The following is a 22,010-nucleotide window of genomic DNA, read 5'->3' on the forward strand; positions in this document are numbered from 1 at the left end:
GCCTGAGGCGAGCTCAGTCTTGGGGGACAAACTCAGCATTCATCGTTGCTGACCCCCAGCCTTCCTGAGGTCCCTCAGCACGACCCTCCTCCATGAGAGGCCCCGCGTGGGGACCCAGCCGGCCTGGGGACGCCAGCCTCCAGCTTCTCGGCATGGCCCTGACTCCCTGAGTGGTCCCAGTCCTTTCTCACTTGGAGATTAAATCTCCATCCCTGGCGCTCCCCCACCCAGAGGGTAGGAATACCAGCCCTGAAGCAGGGGTTCTGGGAAGCTTTGCTGTCACAGGTCAAGGCCTGGAAAGGCAGCTCCGCAGGCCTGGCCTCCCTGGCGGCTGGGAGCAGCAGCCTCCGTGCCTGCAGGGACGTCTGCACAGCAGCGCTGCTTCCTCATACCTGAGCTCCACCGCTGCACGCACACTCCCGGCCTGAGCTCATTATTTAAGACCAGCGCCCCGCTGGCTGTCAGTCACACACCAGACGGGCAGAGGCAGCGGCATTCTCCCAGCACCAGCACGGGGGAAGGCACCCTCCCCTCGCCATGGCGTCCCTGGGGCAGATCATCTTCTGGAGGTAGTGCACACTTCTCTGTCTCTACAGGTGAAGGGGGCAGGGGTGGGGCTCTGGGGGGTGCTGAGACGGCCGGGCTGTCCCATAGGTCCCCCATCTGTGTGTATCCTTATCTGATCCAGTATTGGGCTGACAGGAGCCTGCTGGACAAGAACCTAACTGAACTTAACATTACACCCCAGACACTTGGGGCACCCGTTAAGGGATGGGTTGGTTTTCTGCCATGAAGGGCTGACACCTGCTGGGACAGCTCTAGACCAAGGAGTGTGTGTGCCCGACTGGCCCTTCTGGGAGCACTGAGGCTCTTGAGGGGGGCATCGAGCGGGATGGCAGGGATGCTTGGTGGGAGGGAAGGGAATCGGTGGCCAATGATGGGTGAGGTGAAGGAAGCAGGATGAAGGACGGGGCTGCATATGCTTTGCCGCTTCTCTGGGTGTGATGTCCCTGCACGGCTGAGGAAGTCACACCAGCCCTCGTCCACTCCCCGCTCCAGGATGGGGTCTCTGGTCTCCCTGGGGGTTCCTTGGAGAGGGGGCCCTGCTGCTGCTGCTGCTGAGAAAAAGGCCTTTGTAAGAGGCCAGAGCCAGCCCACCCTGGGACTTGGACGCGGTTAGGGGTGACGAGAAAGCAGCAGGAGAGGAGGGCTGGGCGTGTACAATGCTGCTGTGCAGGCAGAGCTGCAGAGCTGAGGGTGGACAGCCCACGTGGACCGGAGGAGGAGGATTCATGGGCCCCGCCTAGCTCCCCGGAGGGGAAGGATGTAGGAAGCCCCATCCCTTGTCTGTGGCTCCCATGCCCCAGCCACCTCTAGTTGCCTCTGTTCCCCTTTCTGGGAGGAAAGAGAAGGAAAGTGAAGGAAAGGCTTTCCTGAAACGGCGGTGAGTCCATGTTGTCCCAACTCCTGCCAGGGGGTAGGAAGGCTGGTGCTCGTTGATTCTAGAGGTCATTTGTGTCTTTTCCAGTGAAAGGAAGAAAAAGGGAGAGGAGAGAAAACCTCAGGTTCACAGGAAAGTCTGTGGAGAGGCTAAGAGAACACTGTTTCCCAGCGGCAGCCTAGAAAATTCTCTCTTAAAACAAAAGGTCAGCTCCCTCACTGTGTCCACCTGAAGTGGCCAGTCCTGCAGCAGGTGCTGGGGGGCCGCGTGGCAGGCAGGGCTGGGGGGCAGCACTCCCCTCTCTGTGCCCTGCAAGGATGCCGCTCACTGGAGAAGCAGCAGGTGTGTGTGGGGGGGGGGGGGGGGGTCATTTGGACTCTCTTACCTGCAAGAATGTCCCCAAAAGCACCCACGTCAGAGGAGCCAGTCTTGTGCCAGTACTTCTATGCCCTGGGCTAGATGCCTTACAGTAGCCTCCTTCAACCCTCACAACAGCCTGTGAGGGTTAATTATCACTCAGAGACGTTAAGTCATGTGCTCAAGGCCACACAGCCTGTAAGAGGCAGGACAGCTTTGAAATCCACTCTACTGAACTCTGAAACCCAAGCTCTCTCCCGGGTGCCCTGCTCGCCCCCTCCCTGCCCATCCCAGCGCCTTCCCTCTACACTAAACCACAGTCTCATAGATGTGAAACACGCCCCCTTCAACAAGCGGCTGTTGTTCCAGGGACAGATATGTGGGCTTTCTAATAACACACTGCAACCAGCCGGGCTGGTTTTGCAGGACGATTAGGAGACCACTGGAATGGACAGAGGCTCATCCTCTTGACCCTAGGTCAGCTATTCAGGCTCTATAGTTGAAAGGCAGCAGATCCCTTGTGCAAAGAGGCCCCAAGGAAGAGGGTCCATGGACAGGCTTGGTGGGAAGCAGGGTCAAGAAAGCTCGTCCCAGGGAAGCAGGTAGAGCTCCCCTGAGGGAACCTGTTATCCACTCTTGGCCCTAACAAACCCTCAGTCTTTGCCATAATTTCCTTAATCCAGAGCAATACTTGTTGTCGAGGTGATGGTGACCATTGGTGGTGGAGGAGAGCTCATGAGAGGGCCTGCGTGCTCTGCAGACCCAGTGGATCGTTCTCTTAAATCATCACTAGAGAGCTCACTACCTCCAGATCTCATGCTCACGTGCATGCAGCTCAGGGGTGGAATGCTGGAGGGCAGGTTCCGCTGTGCCTGACCTTTGTGGTACATTTATGAGCTGAGAGGTCAACACTATACTCCCCTTTCCCTCGTGGCTGTCAGAGGGCACAGCACTCTCCCAGGGAACACTTGCTGAGTAGCTGCTAGGAGTCCCAGGGTGCAAGAGTCATGATCTCTGCATCTGAAGAGGTTACATTCTAGTAAACAACATTAACTGAGACCTACTATGTGCTGGGCATTGCACTAGATACTAGAGCAAAGATGATTAAGACATTTACAAGATTATAGGCTAATGGGGAGAAAGGCTACTAAACAGATAATTCCATAGTGCGGCTCATAAATCATGAGACAATCAGGGAAGGATGCAACTTCCCTAACTTGAGGCTTTCGAGGTTTCCTGAGCCAGGTGAGGGCTGGGCTAAGTTTGAAAGATGTGTTGGCGGGATCCAGATAAAGAAGGGTGGGAAGGACACTATAGGCCAAGGAGTGGGATGGGATAGGATAGGATAGGATAGGATAGGATAGGATAGGATAGGATAGGACAGGACAGGACAGGACAGGACAGGATAGGATAGGATAGGATAGGATAGGATAGGATAGGATAGGATAACAGAATAAAACTCATGAACTACCATGGGAAGTTAGAAAGCTACAAGTCCTCCGTGTCATGAGAGCATGAAGTTCCAGGCAGAGAGTGCCGAGATGAGGCTGAAGAAGCCGAGCCAGGTGGTGCTAGACTTTGTTTACAAGACGTATGGGTGATAAGGGACCACCGAAGGCTCTCAAGCAAGGGAATCCTGGTGGTTTTCACCTTTGGTGGGTCCCTCAGAGGCAGTGTGGAGGACGGCTATGAGGACCGTGAGCCAGGAGGCAAGGAGAGCAGCAGGAAAACAACTGCAGTCAGAAATACAAGGAATGATAAGGACCTGACGTTGAGAACGGCAGCAGGGACCCAGAGGGGGGCAATCCATTCCAGAAACATTTAAGACTTACACTCGCCGAAACCGGTTTGGCTCAGTGGATAGAGCGTCAGCCTGCGGACTGAAGGGTCCCGGGTTTGATTCCGATCAAGGGCATATACCTGGGTTGCGGGCACATCCCCAGTAAGAGATGTGCAGGAGGCGGCTGATCGATGTTTCTCTCTCATCGATGTTTCTAGCTCTCTGTCCCTCTTCCTTCCTCTCTGTAAAAAATCAATAAAATATATTTTAAAAAAACAAAAACAAAAAAAACCTAAAAATTTAAAAAAAAAAAAAAGACTTACACTCACACACTTTCAGAGCTTAAAACTTCAGAAAGTCAGTACACCCACTCACCTTGTGGCCGGGATAATTAAAATAAATTGTGCAACTTGCTGAAGGGTCATGTAGTTACAAGTGGGCAGAACAGAGCTCTGTCAATGATCTTACGCATACTGGGGTGACCTAGCTCAAAACTGTGCTGGACCCCAGCTGACCATGATTTACCCAAACACCAAGGCTCCCTAAATCTGAGAGACCAAAGCTCCACCCACATTTACCTGTGACATGTGAAGAAGTGGGGATAACGTGGATATGGAGTTAGTCTGACCTGTGTTCCTATCCCAGCTCTCTGCGTCCCAGCTGGCTGACCCCAACTAAGTTACTTAACCTGCGTCTTCATTTCCTCCGCAGTACAATGTGGTTAATCGGATCTCCCTCCTAGAGCTGCTGTGGAAACTGAATTAGTTCATACATGTAAAGAGTTCAGAGCAGCACCTTGTACCTAGCTGGCCTTTATGTGGTAGTTCTGCTTATTCAGTTATTCCCTTCCACTGTTTTTACAGAATAACAAGGTGACTTGGTGGGAGGGAGAGGAATGACAAGTCCAACAGGAGCGGCTGGGTTTAAGGAACCTGTGTGTCCAAATTCGGGGATTTCAGTGGACTTTCTAGTCCTTGTTCCGTGACAGAAGGGGAAATCTTTGGCTGACTGAGGTGGCAACTCACTCAAAACTCAAAGTGCAGTCTCCTGGCCGGCAGCAGAGCATCACCTGAGCCTGTTAGAAATGCACATTCTCAGGCCCGCCCTCCTGACGCACGGAATCGGAAACTGAGGGGCACGGCGAAGGGTTGGGGGTCAACTGCATTAGCGTTCTCTCTGGGCTCCCTGACTCCTCAGGGGAAGCACAGGATGTAATCCATAGCGGGATAAATCTCACCCGGGATCATTCCTCAGTCCACATTTCCCCTTAAGAAATGTCCTAAGGAGGGAACAGATGGGCCTTGAGGAACACAAAGGAAGAAGCATGAAGTTCCTGCAGGTACGAAATGCAGGTTGTATCTCTCTGTAGCAGCCATCCACAGTCCCAAACCATCCGCCTGGGATGTTCCAGATTGACTAGCACATCCCTTCCTACCGCTCCCCGTGCCGCAGTGCCCGGGAAGACAGGCACTCTCCCTCTTTCTTTCTCTGCAGATTTTGAATAAAAATCTTCAGAGAATAAAAACCATGAAAGATTTCAGAAACACAGACAGCATCCATAAAATTCAAGGGTCGTAAATTGTCTCTTTTAGCTTCCAATGAGCGGCTCATGCATTCTTCTCCACCACCACCCCCCACATGGCCATTTCACAGCTCTTTTCTCTTCCTCCCTACCGCAGTCTCAGGTGACCTTCTTGCTTTATCCTGAGAAAGCAGGAGCCTGCAGACAGGCGCTCCTTCATCTGTTCACTTCCAAAGCTGCCTGCTGCCCTCATCTGGGCCCCTTTTCCCTGCCTCCCTTCCCTGCACCAGAGGACAAACCTCGGTCCTATCAAAGGGTGACCCCTCTGTGTCCCGGTCCACCCCACCTCACCTCCTCTGGCCAGCCTCATCAATCTCTCTTTCGCTACTCCATTATCCCCGTCAACATGCAGCCCATATGCCAGTGTTTTCTATCTTAAAAGAATAACCCTCCCCAACCCCCAACCTCTCCAGCTCCCTCCCCATCTCTTCCTTCTCAGCACACTTGCTTGTTGAAAGAGCCGTCTGAGTTCTGATCTTCCTGGGCATGGTAGAGGGAGGTGCTGAGGCTCCCAGCACAGGCTGAGGCCAGGCTGCCTGGGTGCAATCTCAGCTCTGCCACTTTCTAGCCAGGAGGCCGTGGGTAGGTTATTTACCCTCAATGTTCCTCATCTGTACAATAGGAATGCTATTAGAATGCACATCATAACAGCATAAGAATTAGGGGTGTTAACACCTATAAAGCACTTAGCAGACACTCACTGTAAACGATGCATTCTTCTATGATGATTCTCTCTCAACTTTAGTTGGATTTTATCCCCACGATACCGAGATATTGCTCCTGTCAATGTCAAATCTAATGTTGACAGCGCTGTTCTTGTTTTCACAGCAGCATTCAACACAGATGTCCCACCCCCTCCTTCTTAAAACACGTTCTTCTCTTGGTTTCCATGACAGGACACACTCTCCTGATTTCCCCTCCCCCGTCCTTGGGGAAGAGGAAGCAGGACTCCAGGGGGTTCCTGTAGGCCTGGGGGAGCAGAGGCAGATCCACACAGCTGCCGGCCTGGGAGCCTCTCCCGCAGGGCAGCTTCTACCTGAGCCTGGGCAGCGGGGTTCCCTGGAAATGACAACCTCACCCTCTACCTCTAGCTGCTGAGGCGCTCTCAGGGCAACATCCTCAGCAAGACAAGGAAGACACTTTCCCATGGACGCAGCTTCGTAAATGAGAGCCAGAGGCCCACACAAGCCCGTGTCCTCCACACTCAGCTGTCATTGTGTAGTTATGACAGCAATGTTTTCTGCTATTTTCCTTTCCCATTATAAATATATTTCTGAAACATTAGGATTGAACAGGTTTTTGAAGCCTTGCTGAAAATCCAATCATCATTTATAAATAGTGTTGCTACAGGATCCTGTTCAAAACTTCACATAACCAACTTAAATGCAGACTTTACAAAGCAACCACTGGGGACTGGAAAGGCCTGTAGATTTTGGGAATAAGTGGGTGGGCCGGCCTTTCGTCTGGATGGGCAGGTAGAGGTACCCATCTCTTAGGTAACTGATGCCAGCCAGCTCAGTGAGGTGGCCAGAGGAACATAATTTACCAAAGTCCTGGATGGGAGGTCATCGGCTCCTTGATGCTATTCTCCCAGCTGCAAAGAAGAGGAGGGGGTACTTTGGGATTTTCCCAGACATATTCTGGTATGAACTCAAAGCTTAAGGAGCAACTGATATGATTTTTTTCACTGTGAAGCAATATAATAACATTTAAGAAAATTTAAAAAGAGGAAATGACTATTTTTTGGTTCTGCCCTTTTCCAACCCAACTGCAAATCATTTTATAACCTTTCATAATCTGCTTTTTCTATGGAACCTAGGTGTCCTAAACTAAATATTTTAAAGCAATTTTATAGCTAAAAACATCCTTGCGCCTTACTACTGCAATAGGTGTAACTCTACAGGGTGATGTGCATCTCCATGCTTCCAATGGGGGAAAGTCCTGGGATCTCAGCCCGGGGGCTGGCAGGACCCCTCCATCAGCGGCCTCCCATTGTGCTCAGTCCATTATCCTGTTGCACCTGAACATCATGGGCCCAAGCACCTGACAGTCTGTATTTAAGCATCTAAGACTGTTTCCTTTCCCAAGGTGAGTTCAGGGACACCAACTCTGCAACAGAATTTTCTCCGATCCTATAGTCAAGCGAGGCTGGAAGACCCGAATAGTAACTGGTTGGGCCATATGAAATTGCCAACATTTGATTGATTTTGACCTACAGAAATGATTATTTCAAACGGTTCAACCTAGTATATACTCCCCTGGGACATTCACTATGCAATCAGCATATTAAAGTCCTAAAGTTAAGGAAATCTATTTGATTGTGGTTGACCCAATGTTATGAAAATGTAATCCTTTTAAACATAATACTTATTTATATACATCAGGGGCTGGAGTAATTACAAAAAAAGAGGGCATGAACAAAAACAAAGCACAGTAATGAGGGGGCCCCCGGGCAGTACGGAGGGCTGAGCCCAGGAGAGAAGAGCAGGCTGGCAGTCTCCTTCCCAGGATGTCCGCTCATCTCTGCTGCCCAAAGTCATCATAGTTTTCAGAGCTTCCCCTTCTACAGAATTCTTCCATGATTAACCTTCCTCCAAATAGGCTTTTTTTTTGTAACGAGTCTCTGCCCTTTTCTCTCTTATAAACACGAAGGGAGGGTTCATGAGGTGACATCAGTGGCTCACCCCATATTCCTCAAGTGACAGATACTAAATAAACACAGTGTATTATTATGACTTCCCTCTCATTATTATAATTATTAATCAGTTCATCCTTTCAGGTATTATTATCTTCCTAGTTCATAGGTGTTCATCTAATTTGCTTGCAACTTGGAGGCGAGCTAAGCGAGTCTGGAGCAGGGAGGAGACTCACCCTGAGGTGAGGCTGCAGGTGCCTCGGGGAGCGTCTCACACGCTTTGTAAGGAACCTAGGCACATAGTCCAATTTGAATTTGTTCTCCCGGCACCAGAGCCAAATGTCTGAGACAGAGACTGGAACTGTTGGACAGGTTAGGTCCAGGCGGAGTACAGTGGGGCAGTGGCTGGGCCACGACTAAATCCTTGGTGCTTCCACCCCACCCCACTCTCTGGAATCCTTCCCATGACAAAGCCTTGAACAGGGCTGCCTGTCACTCCCATGCTACTTAATGGTGGTCAGTGTAACTGATTCTCTGGGGAGTGACTAGGCATTTGGACATCATGCAGCACCTCCCATCCTCTAGCACAGGGGTGGGCAAACTTTTTGACTCAAGGGCCACAATGGGTTCTTAAACTGGACCGGAGGGCCAGAACAAAAGCATGGATGGAGTGTTTGTGTGAACTAATATAAATTCAAAGTAAACATCATTACATAAAAGGGTACGGTCTTTTTTTTTTTTTAGTTTTATTCATTTCAAACGGGCCGGATTTGGCCCACGGCCGTAGTTTGCCCACGGCTGCTCTAGCAGGTGTTAGGTGTGGGTAGGAATTAGGTAATACTCCGGGGGAGTGGAAGAGAGGAGGTGAAAGGTAGAGTGCTGCTTCCCGTGAGAGCACAGAGTTCATTTAATTAGCTGGCCGCTGTAACTGGGTGGAATTTAAATGACATGAAATGGGACCCTGGTGGCTTTGTGCCCTGCAGTGGGAAGCACTGCCTCGAGTGAGCATGCCTACAAAAGACACTCCCGTCCCCGCAGACACACTGCTGCCCCGTGCAATGGCCTGGAAGGGTGAGAGCGAGCCTTTTAGGTTTCTCATGATGTAAGCGGAAACGAAGCCTCCGAGTCAGGCTCAGGAAAGAGCAAACACTGATCCCCCTGAACAAGCCACGCCACCTTTCAGATCCTCACATCTCATCTGTCGTCTGTCCGTAAGAGTCAAGTCATCGTGAATATACAGGGGTCGGCAAAGAGACAGCCAAATGCCCTGGAGGCAGGGCAGAGACAGGGCAGCTCTGGGGCCTGGACCATGCCGAGTCTCACCACTGTGCTCTTGACATCTGGACAGACACCGCCTCAGGCATGAGCAGTGGAGATGGAGGGTAAGGCCCATCCACTAACCTCGCTTCTCATTCTCTGTATCCCAGCTCCTATCCAATGCTTTTTTTTTTAACATACTATATTCATCGCACTCTCCCGGCCCCCAATGAAACAGGGCATTATAAAATTGCAAGGAACATACTGGAAAACTCTAACAAAGAGCTTGCTCCTCTAATGCTGCTAAGGCAGAGAAGACAGGAGCTGTGGCCAGTTAGGGCTCTGACTCCAGTTTCTGCAGCTGGGCCTGAGCCCCCTAGAGATGTCCCTGCAGGTACAGTCCACACGGAGAGAACCGTCCCCTGGCTGCGTGCCTCCAAGTCCGCGGGACTGTGCAATTTCAGTCATTTTCCCTATTGTCCCAGCAAGTCATTGACATATCCCAGAAACTCAAATAGTCAGGAACCCAGAATATGCCCTTCAGACCGCTCACCCCTGAAGTAACACGAATGGCCTTTGTCAAACCACATTTCCTGTGTTTGAAAGAGCGCTCCTGTAACCAGAGACCGCTCAGAGCAACAAAGCAGCCTTTCCTGCAGGAAATGCCACAGTGGCACTGCCCAGGGTTCATTCTCCCCCCTTTTCTCGGGGCGCCTGTCTGTAAGCCACAATTTCCTGGCCTTCCCTGGCTTTCTCAGCTCCGGTAGCTGCCAGAACTACTATATTTGACTGAGAGGTGAAAAGTTGTTTCTGTCCTTGCTTTTGGATTAAATATACCCATAAAGGAGGAGGAAACTAAGAAACATTGTGAATATTAAACTAACAAAGCTTCTTATCCTAACTTCTTAAACCTAAGCCAAGATTTGACGTGGCTGGTGCAGCTTCATGGGCACCAGCCTTGGTTCTTTTCTCATCTCCATTCTTTTCTCTTACGGCCTTTAAGATTTTTGCCTTGTTCTTCCCGGTATGTTATGAGAGGCACAGCTAACCAGTTTCTGGAACAATGGAGAAGTGGGGAGGCACTGCTCTCAGGCCTAGCAGGGGTCTCGGTCTGTAACACAATCTGCCTCTAAGTGTCTCTGAGGGAGACCTTCTTCCCCTAACTCTACCCTTCATCCCTCTGACCTTGAAATAAAGCACACTTTGTATCCACAATCACCCTGGTTCTGGATGGGGCCTCAGCCTCTTGGTAGCAGGAGAGGACACTAATATTTTTTGGCGCCTTTGCCAGCACTGTGGAACAGAAATTGTGCACATCATAAAAAAAAAAAAAAGGCACCAAGTAAAGAAGGTAACTCCCTCACTGACCCTCAAATATTTCTGACTTCAAATTCAGAAATAATGCCTTAAGCATTTAAAAAAAAAATGGTAGCGGTACCCACCAATGTCCCTACCAGCTAGCATGTAATTCAAAGTATAAAGAATACAAAGCCAATAAAAAAAAAAAGTATATACAAGTCAAAATAGAAAACACTTCTTTCTAGTTTCCTGATTATACATTTCTAGATGAGTTCATTCAACCTTAACTTTTATCTCTGTCCCCTTGTTTGTGAGTCTGTTGGTCAGGTGTGGGAATGGCAGGTTGCCATCCCTGCTTTTCTAATGCCGTGGGGCAAGCTGAGATGGCCTAGTGGGCCGATAGCCCAGTGCTGCCTGGTACACTAATGCTGGTCAGCAAGGCTTTCTTTGGTCTATCTCTTGAAGTTCCTGATAGCTTAGACCTCTGGACCACACAGCTTTGTCCATGACTTATTTCTCCAAGTTGTTAATATGCCTGAAACAAATCCTTTGGATGGCCATTAAGGCTGACTCTACCCCAGGGTGAAATTATACATTTACTCTTCAGTTTTTATAGCATCACCTAGTAGTCTATTGGGCATGAAGCCTTAATGGTGGGGGCTGTATTCTCTCCACGTCACATCCGAGTCTATAATACCTGCTGGGGTCTATAGATATACTCTATGTCTCGCATTTCCTTTTCTTTGAAGACATAATTCCATAATTTTTCTGGCTTCCCTTGTTACTTTGAAAAGTAAGCTATTAGTCTACTTGTCATTCTTTTCTAGGCAATCTGTCTTCTCTCTCTCACTGCTTTTAAGATTTTTGCTTTGTTCTTCTTCAGTTGCACTATGAAGTGTCTTGTAGTTTTCTTTTTATTTACCTACTTATGATTCATTGAGCTTCCTGAATCTGAAGATTGGGATATTTCATAAATACTAAAAAATACTCAGTCTTTTTCTCTTCATTTATTGCCTCTCTCTAACTCTGTAGTCTGTCTTGCTGGACCTCTGATTAGATATAAATATTAAAATTTCTCATTTTGGTCTTCATGTGTCTTACCCTCTCTTTAATATTTAATATTTCAACTCTTTTGCTTAAGCAATTCTCTCTTTCAGTTGTATCCAATCTACTAGTTAATGTGTCTGGTTGAGTTTTAAATTTCAGTTCTTTATTTTTCATTTCTTAGATGTTCTGTTTGGCTCTTTTTCAAATCTTTATCTGGTCAGTTTTTTTCATCTTTTGTTACTTATTCAAGCTTTCCATTCCTTTATTCATTTATTTTAACATTAAGAAGGCTTATTTTATATTCTGTATCTAATGGTTTCAATATCTGAAGCCTTTTCATTTATTCTGTTCATGGTGCCTTTTTCTTGTACCCTTCGGGGTTTTTTATTATAAGCTTGTATTTGGGGAAGTTTCTTTGCTGAAATCCTTTGAGGCCTGGGTGGAGAACGAATTTCTTCAGAGATTCTTTGCTTTTGCTTCTATTAAGCATTGGAACTTTACCAACTAGGAACCCTTTAGACTTAATTTTTGGTTTGGGGTTCTTCAGGACTGAGGCATGTAAATTCAGACCTCAAATCTCAGGGAGCGTTCTTCTCCTTACCCAGAACTAAGACCAAATGAGGTTAAATGTAAGCCAAGATTGGACTTGGCTGGTGCCTTTAGGGGAGTGGAGGGTTCTAGCTTATGTGATTCTCCAATTAGATTCTCCAGTTTGGGTGGCCCCTTGGCTGTGTCTCTGATATTCTGATGGCTCTTTTGTCACTGGAATTTGTAGACAGCCACTGTGTTCAGTTCCCTCTTCTCTGTCTAGAGCAGGGGTGGGCAAACTTTTTGACTCGAGGGCCACAATGGGTTCTTAAACTGGACCGGAGGGCCGGAACTAAAGCATGGATGCAGTGTTTGTGTGAACTAATATAAATTCAAAGTAAACATCATTACATAAAAGGGCACGGTCTTTTTTTTTTTTAGTTTTATTCATTTCAAACGGGCCGGATCCAGCCCGCGGCCCGTAGTTTGCCCACGGCTGGTCTAGAGTCATGTTTTTTTGCTTCACTTTTAGCCTCTGCAAATCTCCCTGTTTTTCTTACCAGCAAAACCAAGTGTTCAAAAATGTGTGTGGTTTTATTTTATTCAGCATTTTAAACATTTTTAGTAAGATTATTACTTCTTTTAAGGATATTTCTATGCACTATTGCTAAAAATTTTAATTTTCATTCCCTGCAAAGTTCCTTTTTTCTTTTAGGATATCTCTATTGTGAAAGTCATTTGTAGATAGCAATGACTGAAATGGCTGAAGTTTAGCAAGGACTCAAACACAGCTGTTATCAATTAATTCCTTCTCCAGGTTTCCTTCTTGACCCCAGCCAACCAGGTCTTCTATTTCCAACTCTCCAAGGCATTTTGTAATAATTCATAGTGTCAGCAAGATTTCACACACCACAGTTTTATAAAATATTATTTTCCTTTAAGGAGGAAGATAAATGAGAATTTCTCCCATAAATGGCTACTCAAAAGTTACAAATGTGCTCGTTGCTGTAACACTGTATGTGCCCACGTCTAAAAGATGAGAACGTGTGTCCCAGGAGGTGAGGGTTTGCCATGGACTCCAGGTAGGACCTTGGGAGACTACAGACATATCCCTGTGCTTGCCGAGATTCGCTGGTCTGCTCTTTGGTGGGGAGATTTTTTGGTGTCACTGAAGTGGAGAGAGTGAGTGACAGAAGCCTGGGGCCTACAAATAGGACCCTGTCTCCCATTTGGGAACACAGGCATGAGACGCTAAGACAGGGATAGGTGCTTTGGTAGGGAAGAGCGCTGAGGGCGACATGTGCTTGTTCCCAGCTTTATTGATGAATACACAGGACTGACCCAGGGCTAGGCTTCCTGAGAGGAGACAGCCCAAGCACGTCTTTGAACGTGGTCAGTGACAGCACGGGCCTCCTATAGGCACCAAAAGGGTGACAAGTCCAGCAGTCACTGTGCTTTCGGGTGCTGCTGAGTCATCTAGATTGCAGATCACTGGAACTCTGCAGGCCATCCATCTGCCTGCCGCCCAGATCACGGTGACCGATGGGGATGTGCTCTCCCCAGAGACAGCCTGTCCTATCCTTCCCCATCAGAGCTTCTCAGTTCCAGCTCCTGCCTCCCAGCTCCATCCCAAACCCCAGTGCCTGGCTCTCCTCTCTCATGGAGCCCAGCCTTCTGAGATTCACCTCCAACCCCACCCCTTTCATCCACGAAGGAGAGAGAAGAAGCATGCTCCAGGCTGGGTGCAGGAGTGAGGTCAGAGGCAAGTTGGAGCTAAGCCAGGCTTTGAATGGGGCCTGCTTTGGGTGGCCAGAGAGGAGGTGGAAGACATTGGACAAACAGCTTGCGGTATCTGGGGAGAGTCTTAACTTCTAGGCTTAGTTTGAACTTGAATCTGTAAGCAGTAAGAAGTCATTTAAATTTGGGGTAGGGCGAAGGGGTAAAAATAAGAATCAACATTTACAATTCAAAATAATATCTAATATTTATACATTAATAGTTTGTTTCTTTAGACCCTTACAGCAGTCCTGTGGAGCTGTTTAATCTGGACACAGGTATGGGGCGAATTGCAGCGCTGCTCAGGTGTGCAAACCCCCTGCTCCCATCGAACTCCAGGCTCTCTGGGGAGTTGATGAGGGCGGGGGGGGGGGCGGGGGGGGAAATAGCAGTGCCTTCTCTTTGTTTCGGCCATCCCAGAAATGACCAGGCTGTCACTGAGCAGTGCCCCGATGGGCCTGAGGAGGCGGGTGGGGAGGGCTGAGGGGACAAGGTGAGACAGGTAGGAGGGGGCTGTGTGTAACAGCAGCCAATTTGAAAAGGAAGTGCTAATTAGCAGCCAAACCACACTGCAGGTGCTGTGAGCACCCCTGGAAATCTCTTCTAAACTCCAGTTTGGAGACTTACAATTAGGCTGTTTCAGTCCAGACCACACAGGCTGCTTAGGGGATACCCGGCTCTTCTAACAGCACGGACACGTCTGGGAGGTTCAGAAAGGGTTTGAAGTGTGTGTGTTATTAAACACAACGGGATGTTACACTGCAAGAATCTTCTGGAAATGTTTTCTTCTCTGCAGTGAGAATAAGGAGGAAGGGGAAATGCAGGTATGATTAGGGAAAGGACTAGTAATCACCTTGCATGGACTTCTGTCTCGCTTTGCTTGTGCCTCTGGGAAACAGTGAACGAGGCTGATGAAATGCCGGTGTGTGCTGCATGGACATCAGGGGAGCAGTTATAGACGGCGCAGGCTTAAGAAAATAATGGAATGGCTCTGCTGCAAACTCAAATACTGTTCAGGGAAAGGTGTCTGTTTATTAATATTCTGCGTTTTTCCAGCTGAGACGTTCCTTCTAGTTTTCCTTCCAGAGTCTCAGACAAAAGATCCCTCCTTACAGAGATGGACTTCTTCAATCAATGAATAATGGGGCGAGTTGTCCTTCCACAGGGGCAGCGGCACAGAACATGAGCCTGGAAACTGATCTGAATCCTGGGCTTTGCAAAGCTTTGGGTTTACATAAAATATGGCATCATAATGAAAGCCATGGACGAGGGAGTCTCAGACCCAAGTCCAATCCTGCTCTAATTTCTCTGGGGGTGAGCCCTTGGATAAGTTACTTAATATTAAACCTCAGTTTCCCCATCCATAAGGCAAAGATAGAAGTACCTATCTCATAGGGTTGTTGTAGGGATTGAATGAGATAAGTGAGGTCATGTACTCAGTTAATATCAGCTAACACTGTTATGTTATTAACCAAGGTTTTAGGCACCGTATCAGAACACCTAACTATGACGAGGGCAAGGCCAGAGGAAACCTCAGGGAAGATCAGTACAGAATCATACAACTATCTGCATCAGAAAGGGACTTTCAAAATGGTCCCACCCTTACCTGGTGCCAGAAACTCTCCCCTGCCCACATCTCTCCCTAAGTGGTTTCTCAGCCCTTGTTTGTACACACACGTCTAATGACGTAACTCTTCGGTCTCAGGCAAGTACCAGAGAGCTCTGTTGGGAAGTTTCTCTGTACATAAAGCTCAATCTAGCTCCTAGAACTTTCGCCTACTGGCTTCACTCCTTGCAGAGTGATGGAGAATAGGCCCAGATGGCATCTCCTTGTCAATCTCTTCCTGACCCTCCAGTTACTACTCTTCATGCTCATGTTCTCCTGCCCCTGGGCCAAAGCTGGCCTTGATTCGCCAACACAAAGAGAAAAAGGAGAGGCATGCAGAGATGAGGAAACATTCTCTACAGAAAATAAGATTCTTCAGGGGGAAAATACTGACTACACAGTAATCTAAGCGTCTCAGAAACCTAGAACCCATACTAATCAATATTAAAAAAAATGGTAACAGAGCACATGCTCTGTTCCACAGTGTTTAAAAATAACGCCTTTTCTCCTTTTATGGGGAAAAATAGAGAGAGAAACTTTTTGGACAGGCTGAAATCAATGTCTTCACTCTCAGCATTCCTTTATAGACCTAGTCACTTTTTCAGTTTATGAATAAAGTAATATGTCTGATTTTTTTTTCAAACATTTACTTGATTTACTCAAATATTCTGCTTGGTATATTTAATTTTAAAGTAGAACTTATTCAGATTAATCACACGTTTGCTCACTTCATCTAGTTTTCCGAGGGTTAATCCTTTGTGGGATTCACAGTGGAAGAAGGCGGATGATCTAGAGGAATGTGGTACCTCTCAGTTCTGTCAGCATTTGAGATGGAGGCAGGAACGAGAGACCATAGAAACCATTCATGCTTGAATGGAACAAAGAGGCCTTATGTCTTCCAGAATGAGTGCGCTCCGCACTGAAGCAGACCCAGAAGCCCTTGTTTTCTGAAATGGAGCTATGGGAGCTATGCAGGGATGCGGATGAGGGAAGCCTTCTGAACTGTTGGCCTCCTGCCTGCCACATGGGACTTTTTCTAGAAGTATGGTTCTTAGGAGCACAGGCTCGTCCATTAGACCCCTGGGTTTGAGACCTGGCTCTCCCACTTCCTAGCTGTGAGAGTTTGGTCAGTTATTTAGGTTAAGCCTCAGTTTCCCCACATGTAAAAAGGCAATGAGAGTGATACTCATAGCATTGCTGAATGAAGGATGAATGAGACACTGTATGTATATGTAGCACTGGCACACACACACCGTGCCCGATCAGCATTTGTTTTATCATCCTCAAGAACCTCAGGGAGAGCGAGAGTTTGTCCTTAAAAGATAGGTATCTCTATCCCAGTTTATTTCTTGGAAATCCAGTAATAGCCTGTCTGCTGCGGTGTGTGTTTCTATAGCACCGATTAGCTCAGACATGGTTGGGACACAGGGGAATGAGGACAGTTATATCATGGAAGTTGTGTTGATTCACATGCATCTTCCCCAAGGCAAGGGGGCTGAAACAGCAGAGAAGAATGACAGCTTCACTGGGAAGGGCTCCGTGTGGCTTTCAGTTCTTTGTTTCTTTCCATTTTACATGAGCACCTGCTTCTGGAGCACTCTCCCCCGAGAAGCACATCCTGGCCTCGCACGTCCCAGGGTGTCCTTCCCTCTGTACCCCAACTTCACTGGCTCACAGCACCCTAAGTCAGAGTTTCTGCTCAGTTGTTTCTGTGCATTTTTTAACCCTTACCTGAGGATATGTTTTTATTAACTTGAGGGAGAGAGAGAGAAATATTGATGTGAGAGAGAAACATTGATCAGTTGCCTCCCGTACACACCCGACCAGGGATCAAACCCACAACTTTTTGGTGTACAGGACGGCGCCCAGCCAGCTGAGCCACCCGGCCAGGGCTCTGTGCGTGTGTGACATCCCTGAGCAGCTTCTGGCCCTACTGCACTGCCTACTTTGGCCGTGGAAGTTATCCCGAGGTACCAGTTACCGTTTCCGTTAGAGACCCATTACAGTCACATGGGTTTTCAGTGATCTGCCCTTACCTTAACCTTATGTTTTCCCGTCAGCCCTGCTACCTTTACAGCGCAATTTTATAGAATGTGAGGGTTTTCAGGAGCACAATGTACCATTTCTTAACTGAAATCCCTAATTTCTTTCAAGTGCTGCAGAAAGACACAAAAAGGAGGCGAGAAGGGCCACTCGTATGGCAGCGTCCGGGGTGCAAGGCCGGTCCCTCCCTGGTGGCTCTGGGTTCTGTGCCCCTGGAGAGCACCTCTTCCAAGCCCAGAGCACTACCGTGTGGTGCCTGGTCCTGACGCGTCCAGGGCAGCAGAACAACCCTGTTCTCTGTGTGTCTGCTTTGGGGAGAGAGGGGGTAGCAGCACGAATTGCTAAATATATCCCTGAATAAAGCCTCTTTACTCTCTTTGAAACTAGTTCATGGAAATGCACTTTGAATTCCTGTGAGAACATGCTCCTCTCTTCACTGAAGCCCCGACCGCATTCTGTCTTGTGCTATTACAGCGGCATGCGTGTGCGTGTGCGTGTGCGTGTGCGTGTGTGTGTGTTTTACCTGAACTGCACTGTGATTCCTGAGGGCAGGCCCTTGTTGACTGCCTCCCTGTGTCTCCTCCCCTTTGCCCGCACAGTGTCTTTCGCGTGGTAAGCGCTAATAAATACTCGCTGCGTGAACAACCCTCCAGAAGCACTGACTCGCGTCTGGGCCCTTCTGTGCAGAGTAACCACTGTGCCCTGTGAACGCCAATGCAGTGGTTAGAAGGCCTAGTTTTGCATTAAAATTTCCTGTAGCATAGTTACTGGAAATTATGCTGGGGAAGTGAAAACCAAAAGGCAGTGTAAGAACACCTTACGTGAAATATTTTATTCATCGTTTTAAAAAATTAATAAGCAGCAGGAATTATTTAATTTGGCTGCTCTGATAGTTGCTGCTTCGCTTTCCAAGGTTCTGCAAGTGGAGCGGTTCCCCGAGGGAACAGCGGTTCAGAACAAAGCTCAAGGTGATCCTGCTTAGACAGGGAACCTACTGACAGATGGGTTCTGCCTCCACAGCAGGGGAAGCGTGGGTCTCGGGGTGGGAGATGAGCTCCCAGCCTCCACTGTCCCATTCCTACTGGTGAGCGTACAGGTATCTGCTCCGTGTCCTTGCTGTCCAGCCCCCCACGGAGAGGGTGGGGGACAGCATATCGGTGGTGGGGTGGGTCTGTGGTGATTAACAGGGCTGGAGTGCAGGAGGCCAGGGGGGACCCGGGGGAAGTGTGGGGAGAGACAGTCTGGAGAGAGAGGATGAGAACCCCTCTGAAAGACCCTGTGGGCTACATCACAGAGTGGAATCTTATCACGAGGGAAACAGGAGAGCACTGGGAGTTTTCAGACTATCACCAGGACTACCGTGATCATCAGTGTTGTCATCATTCTTGCCAACAGCTCAGTAGCTAACCCACAGGGCAGGCCCCACAACAATACCCATCAGCACCACCAAGGCAACATGCACTAAGTTAGAAGCACGTGCTTGTTAGGCAACCGTGGCAGAAAAGCAAGAATGAGAATAGCTAATCCTTATAGAAACCATAGAGAATAGCTAATACTTACAGACGCTGCCTATGTGCCGGGCACTTTTCTAAGTGATTTTGTAAAATGGGTTAACTCAATCTTCGCAAGACCCGAAGTTGAGGTCCCACAATCAGTAAGTGGTGGTGCTGGGACTGGCACTGTGCAGGCTGGGTCCGGAAGCCTCAGTGATCACCCCATTTCCCACTTTCAACTAGGCTGTCGCCCCTAAGCTGCTGTCATCGAGAAATTCTGAAGCCACTGCTGCCCCTGGCAATGTGGACAGACTGCCTGCGGGGCTACCTGACAGGAGAGCTGCACTGATGCTGGGGAGGCAAGGGGGTGAGCAGGCGCAGGGAAGGGACAAAAGAGAAAGGAAGGAGAGAACAGGACTGGATGGTTCAAACACATGCGAAAACGCACACTGAACCCTGAGCACCAAGGCTGGGGCCTGCTACTCTGATGTATCAAAATACTATGATATTTTTATTATTATCAGCTGGATTATTCTCCAGGTTTAAGTCATTAGCTTTTCCTAATAAATTTAATCAGGCAGGTGCAATTAAGCTCTTTTAAAATTTTTAAATTGATTTGAGAGCTAGAGAGGCATCAATTCGTTGTTCCTCTTATTTATGCATTCACTCCTTGATTCCTGTATGTGCCCTGACAGGGGATCAATGTGAGAGAAACACATCGGCTGGTTGCCTCCCACACCCGCCCTGCACCCTCCCATATGGGAATGACACTCTAACCAACTGAGCTACCTGGCCAGGGCCAACTCAGCTTTTCTTTAATAATAAAAAGTAATATATGAGTAGCCCTTTATGGATCATGCAACATTCATTGTCAACTACATCGTTTGATCTTAAAGCAACCCTCTTGTATTAGTTTGCTGGCGCTGCTGTCACAAGGTACCGCGAACTGGACGGCTTAGACAACAGAAATTTACGGTCCCACAGCTCTGGAGGCGAGCAGTCCAGGTGTCGCCTGGGTTGGCTCCTGAGGGGGCATCTGTTCCATGCCTGTCCCCTGGCTTCTGGTGACCTGCCAGTCATCTTTGATGTCCCTTGACTTACAAATCTCTGCTTTCCTCTTCGCGTGGTGTGTTCCCTGTGTGTGCATGTCTGTGTCCGACTGTCCCCTTTTTATAGGAACACCCATGAGTCATATTGGACCAGGGGCCCACTCTACTCCAGAATGACCTCATCTTAACTAATTACATTGGCTACAAACCTATTTCCAAATAAAGTCACTTTCTGAGCACTGGGGTTAGGACTTCAAAGTAAGAATTTCGGATGGGGGGGGTACGGGGGGGACACACTTCAACCCATAACACCTTTATAGCAGGTAAAGCAGGAATTATTCTTATTCCCATTTTAAAGATAAAGAAACTGAGTCTGAGAGAGTTGAAGTCATTTCCCCAAGGCAGGTCAATCCCAGGGCCACAAATGCAAGTCTGCTGCCTGACTCAGTGGTTGAGAGAGCCAGACAGGGCCTCTTGCTGTGAGTTTGTCTAGCTGTTCTCACACGCATGGTCCAGTAAGAACTGAGGCTGCAGCGAGCTGTGTAAACAGAGGAGAAGTGGTCATATGCGGTCTCCTCTTGGAATCAATTGCAGATGCCCTAGTATTAAAAGCTCCATTCTGCTTCTTCAAGTGCTGCCCCTCCGGCTGGACCTCATGGGGGCCTGACCTCCAGGGGAACTGTTTACCCAAACTGTTCCTTGTAGGCCCAGCCCTGAGCCAATGGGAGCTGGGTACAACGAGCCTATTCAGGGCAGGAAGTGAAATGCCCGTGCTTCCCCTCTCTCTATAGCATCATTCTTCGCCTCCCTGTGCCTTTCTTTTGTCCTGCCTGCTGTGTAACATCCGTGTGGTTGTGGGCAGTGTGAGCTACCAGCAGCGAGAGGGTGTGGCTGGGGACACCGGCCTGAGGACCTATGCACAAGGGTGGACAGCGATGGGCAAGTTTCCCAGGAACTGCTCTGCAACACACCAGCTCTGACGCACACCTCCTGCTCTGCCTGTCACTCTCCCCGGCTAAAGCTGGTGGCCCCTGGGTTCCCCTGAACAGAGAGGAGCGACACACCCCATTTGCGTGCCCCCACCCTTGGGAGACAATGTGGGAAATAGGCAAGTGCAGATTCCAGAGAGAGAGAGAGTCCAATCCAAGCTCTGCCACTTTCCATCCGTGTGAATTTAGGGAAGATACTTAACCCTGTCACTGCCTCATGGGTGAAATGGAGCCGATAACTTTGTTTACCTCACAAGGTTAGCGTATGGATAAATTATATAACCCCCAGATGGTGCCTGGAACACGTCTGCCACATAATTCTAGCCTCAGTAAGTGTAAGCAATACTTCCTTGTTTGTTTCCCAAATGCCATTTGTTAATCTGGTCACTGAAAATTGGCAGGCGACACAGTAAGAAGTTAACAGTGGTTCTGTCTGGCTGATGGAATATTTGCTTATTTGTATTTTCTAACCTTTCGGTAATTAATATGTATTATTGTTAATAAGAGAAAATAAGGTCCCGCTGAGGATCTATGGGACGCAGTGGACTAGGGAATAGTGAGTACAAAGTGAACATGACCACAGTCAAAGTCTGAAGTCTCTGGGAGGAGACGGAACAGGTAGGTGAATGCTCCAAGAGGGATGGGCAGCAATGCTCAGGGTGGGCTGGGTGTGTGACCAGTGCTCCCCAAGTGGCACCTGCACTACAGAGATATCGTTAGTCTTGTCCCAACAGTCTTTGTGCATGGTCTTCCCTGGTCTGGACACAGGAAAGAAAGACGATACAACAGTCAAACAAAAGGGCCACTCCTTGAACCTACCTCGTGCCCCGGGGGGGACGGGGCAGAATTGCGGAGATTCCTTCCTAAGGTGCCTACTTCTAGGAATATGTTGAAGAGAAAGTTGAGGGGCTTTCGGTAGCACCTCTTATACAGAGATGAGCCCAGGTTGCAAATCGGCATGTCGCACGGAATGAAGTAATTTCCTGTTTCTCTCTCTCCACAGCATTATTAGCATCATCATTGTGTTGGCTGGAGCCATTGCCCTTATCATCGGTTTTGGTATTTCAGGTATGTGACTTCCTGCGTCACCACAGCCGTTCACCCCTCACCACTGAGCCCCCAACCACT

The 22,010-nt window shown here is 48.5% G+C and overlaps 1 protein-coding gene across 1 annotated transcript in view; it reads left to right on the top strand.

The window, feature by feature from the left end:
- The first annotated feature begins 469 nt into the window (after positions 1-469).
- VTCN1 (V-set domain containing T cell activation inhibitor 1) overlaps positions 470-22,010 on the top strand; it is a 34,134-nt gene continuing 12,593 nt past the window's right edge. Inside the window, exons 1-2 of the mRNA XM_036344963.1 lie at positions 470-569; positions 21,886-21,950. Of these exons, the coding sequence (XP_036200856.1) occupies positions 538-569; positions 21,886-21,950 (97 nt within the window). The 5' untranslated portion in view covers positions 470-537. The remainder of the gene's footprint in view (positions 570-21,885; positions 21,951-22,010) is intronic.

Source organism: Myotis myotis, unplaced genomic scaffold, assembly GCF_014108235.1.
Source record: "Myotis myotis isolate mMyoMyo1 unplaced genomic scaffold, mMyoMyo1.p scaffold_m19_p_18, whole genome shotgun sequence".
Taxonomy (NCBI): domain Eukaryota; kingdom Metazoa; phylum Chordata; class Mammalia; order Chiroptera; family Vespertilionidae; genus Myotis; species Myotis myotis.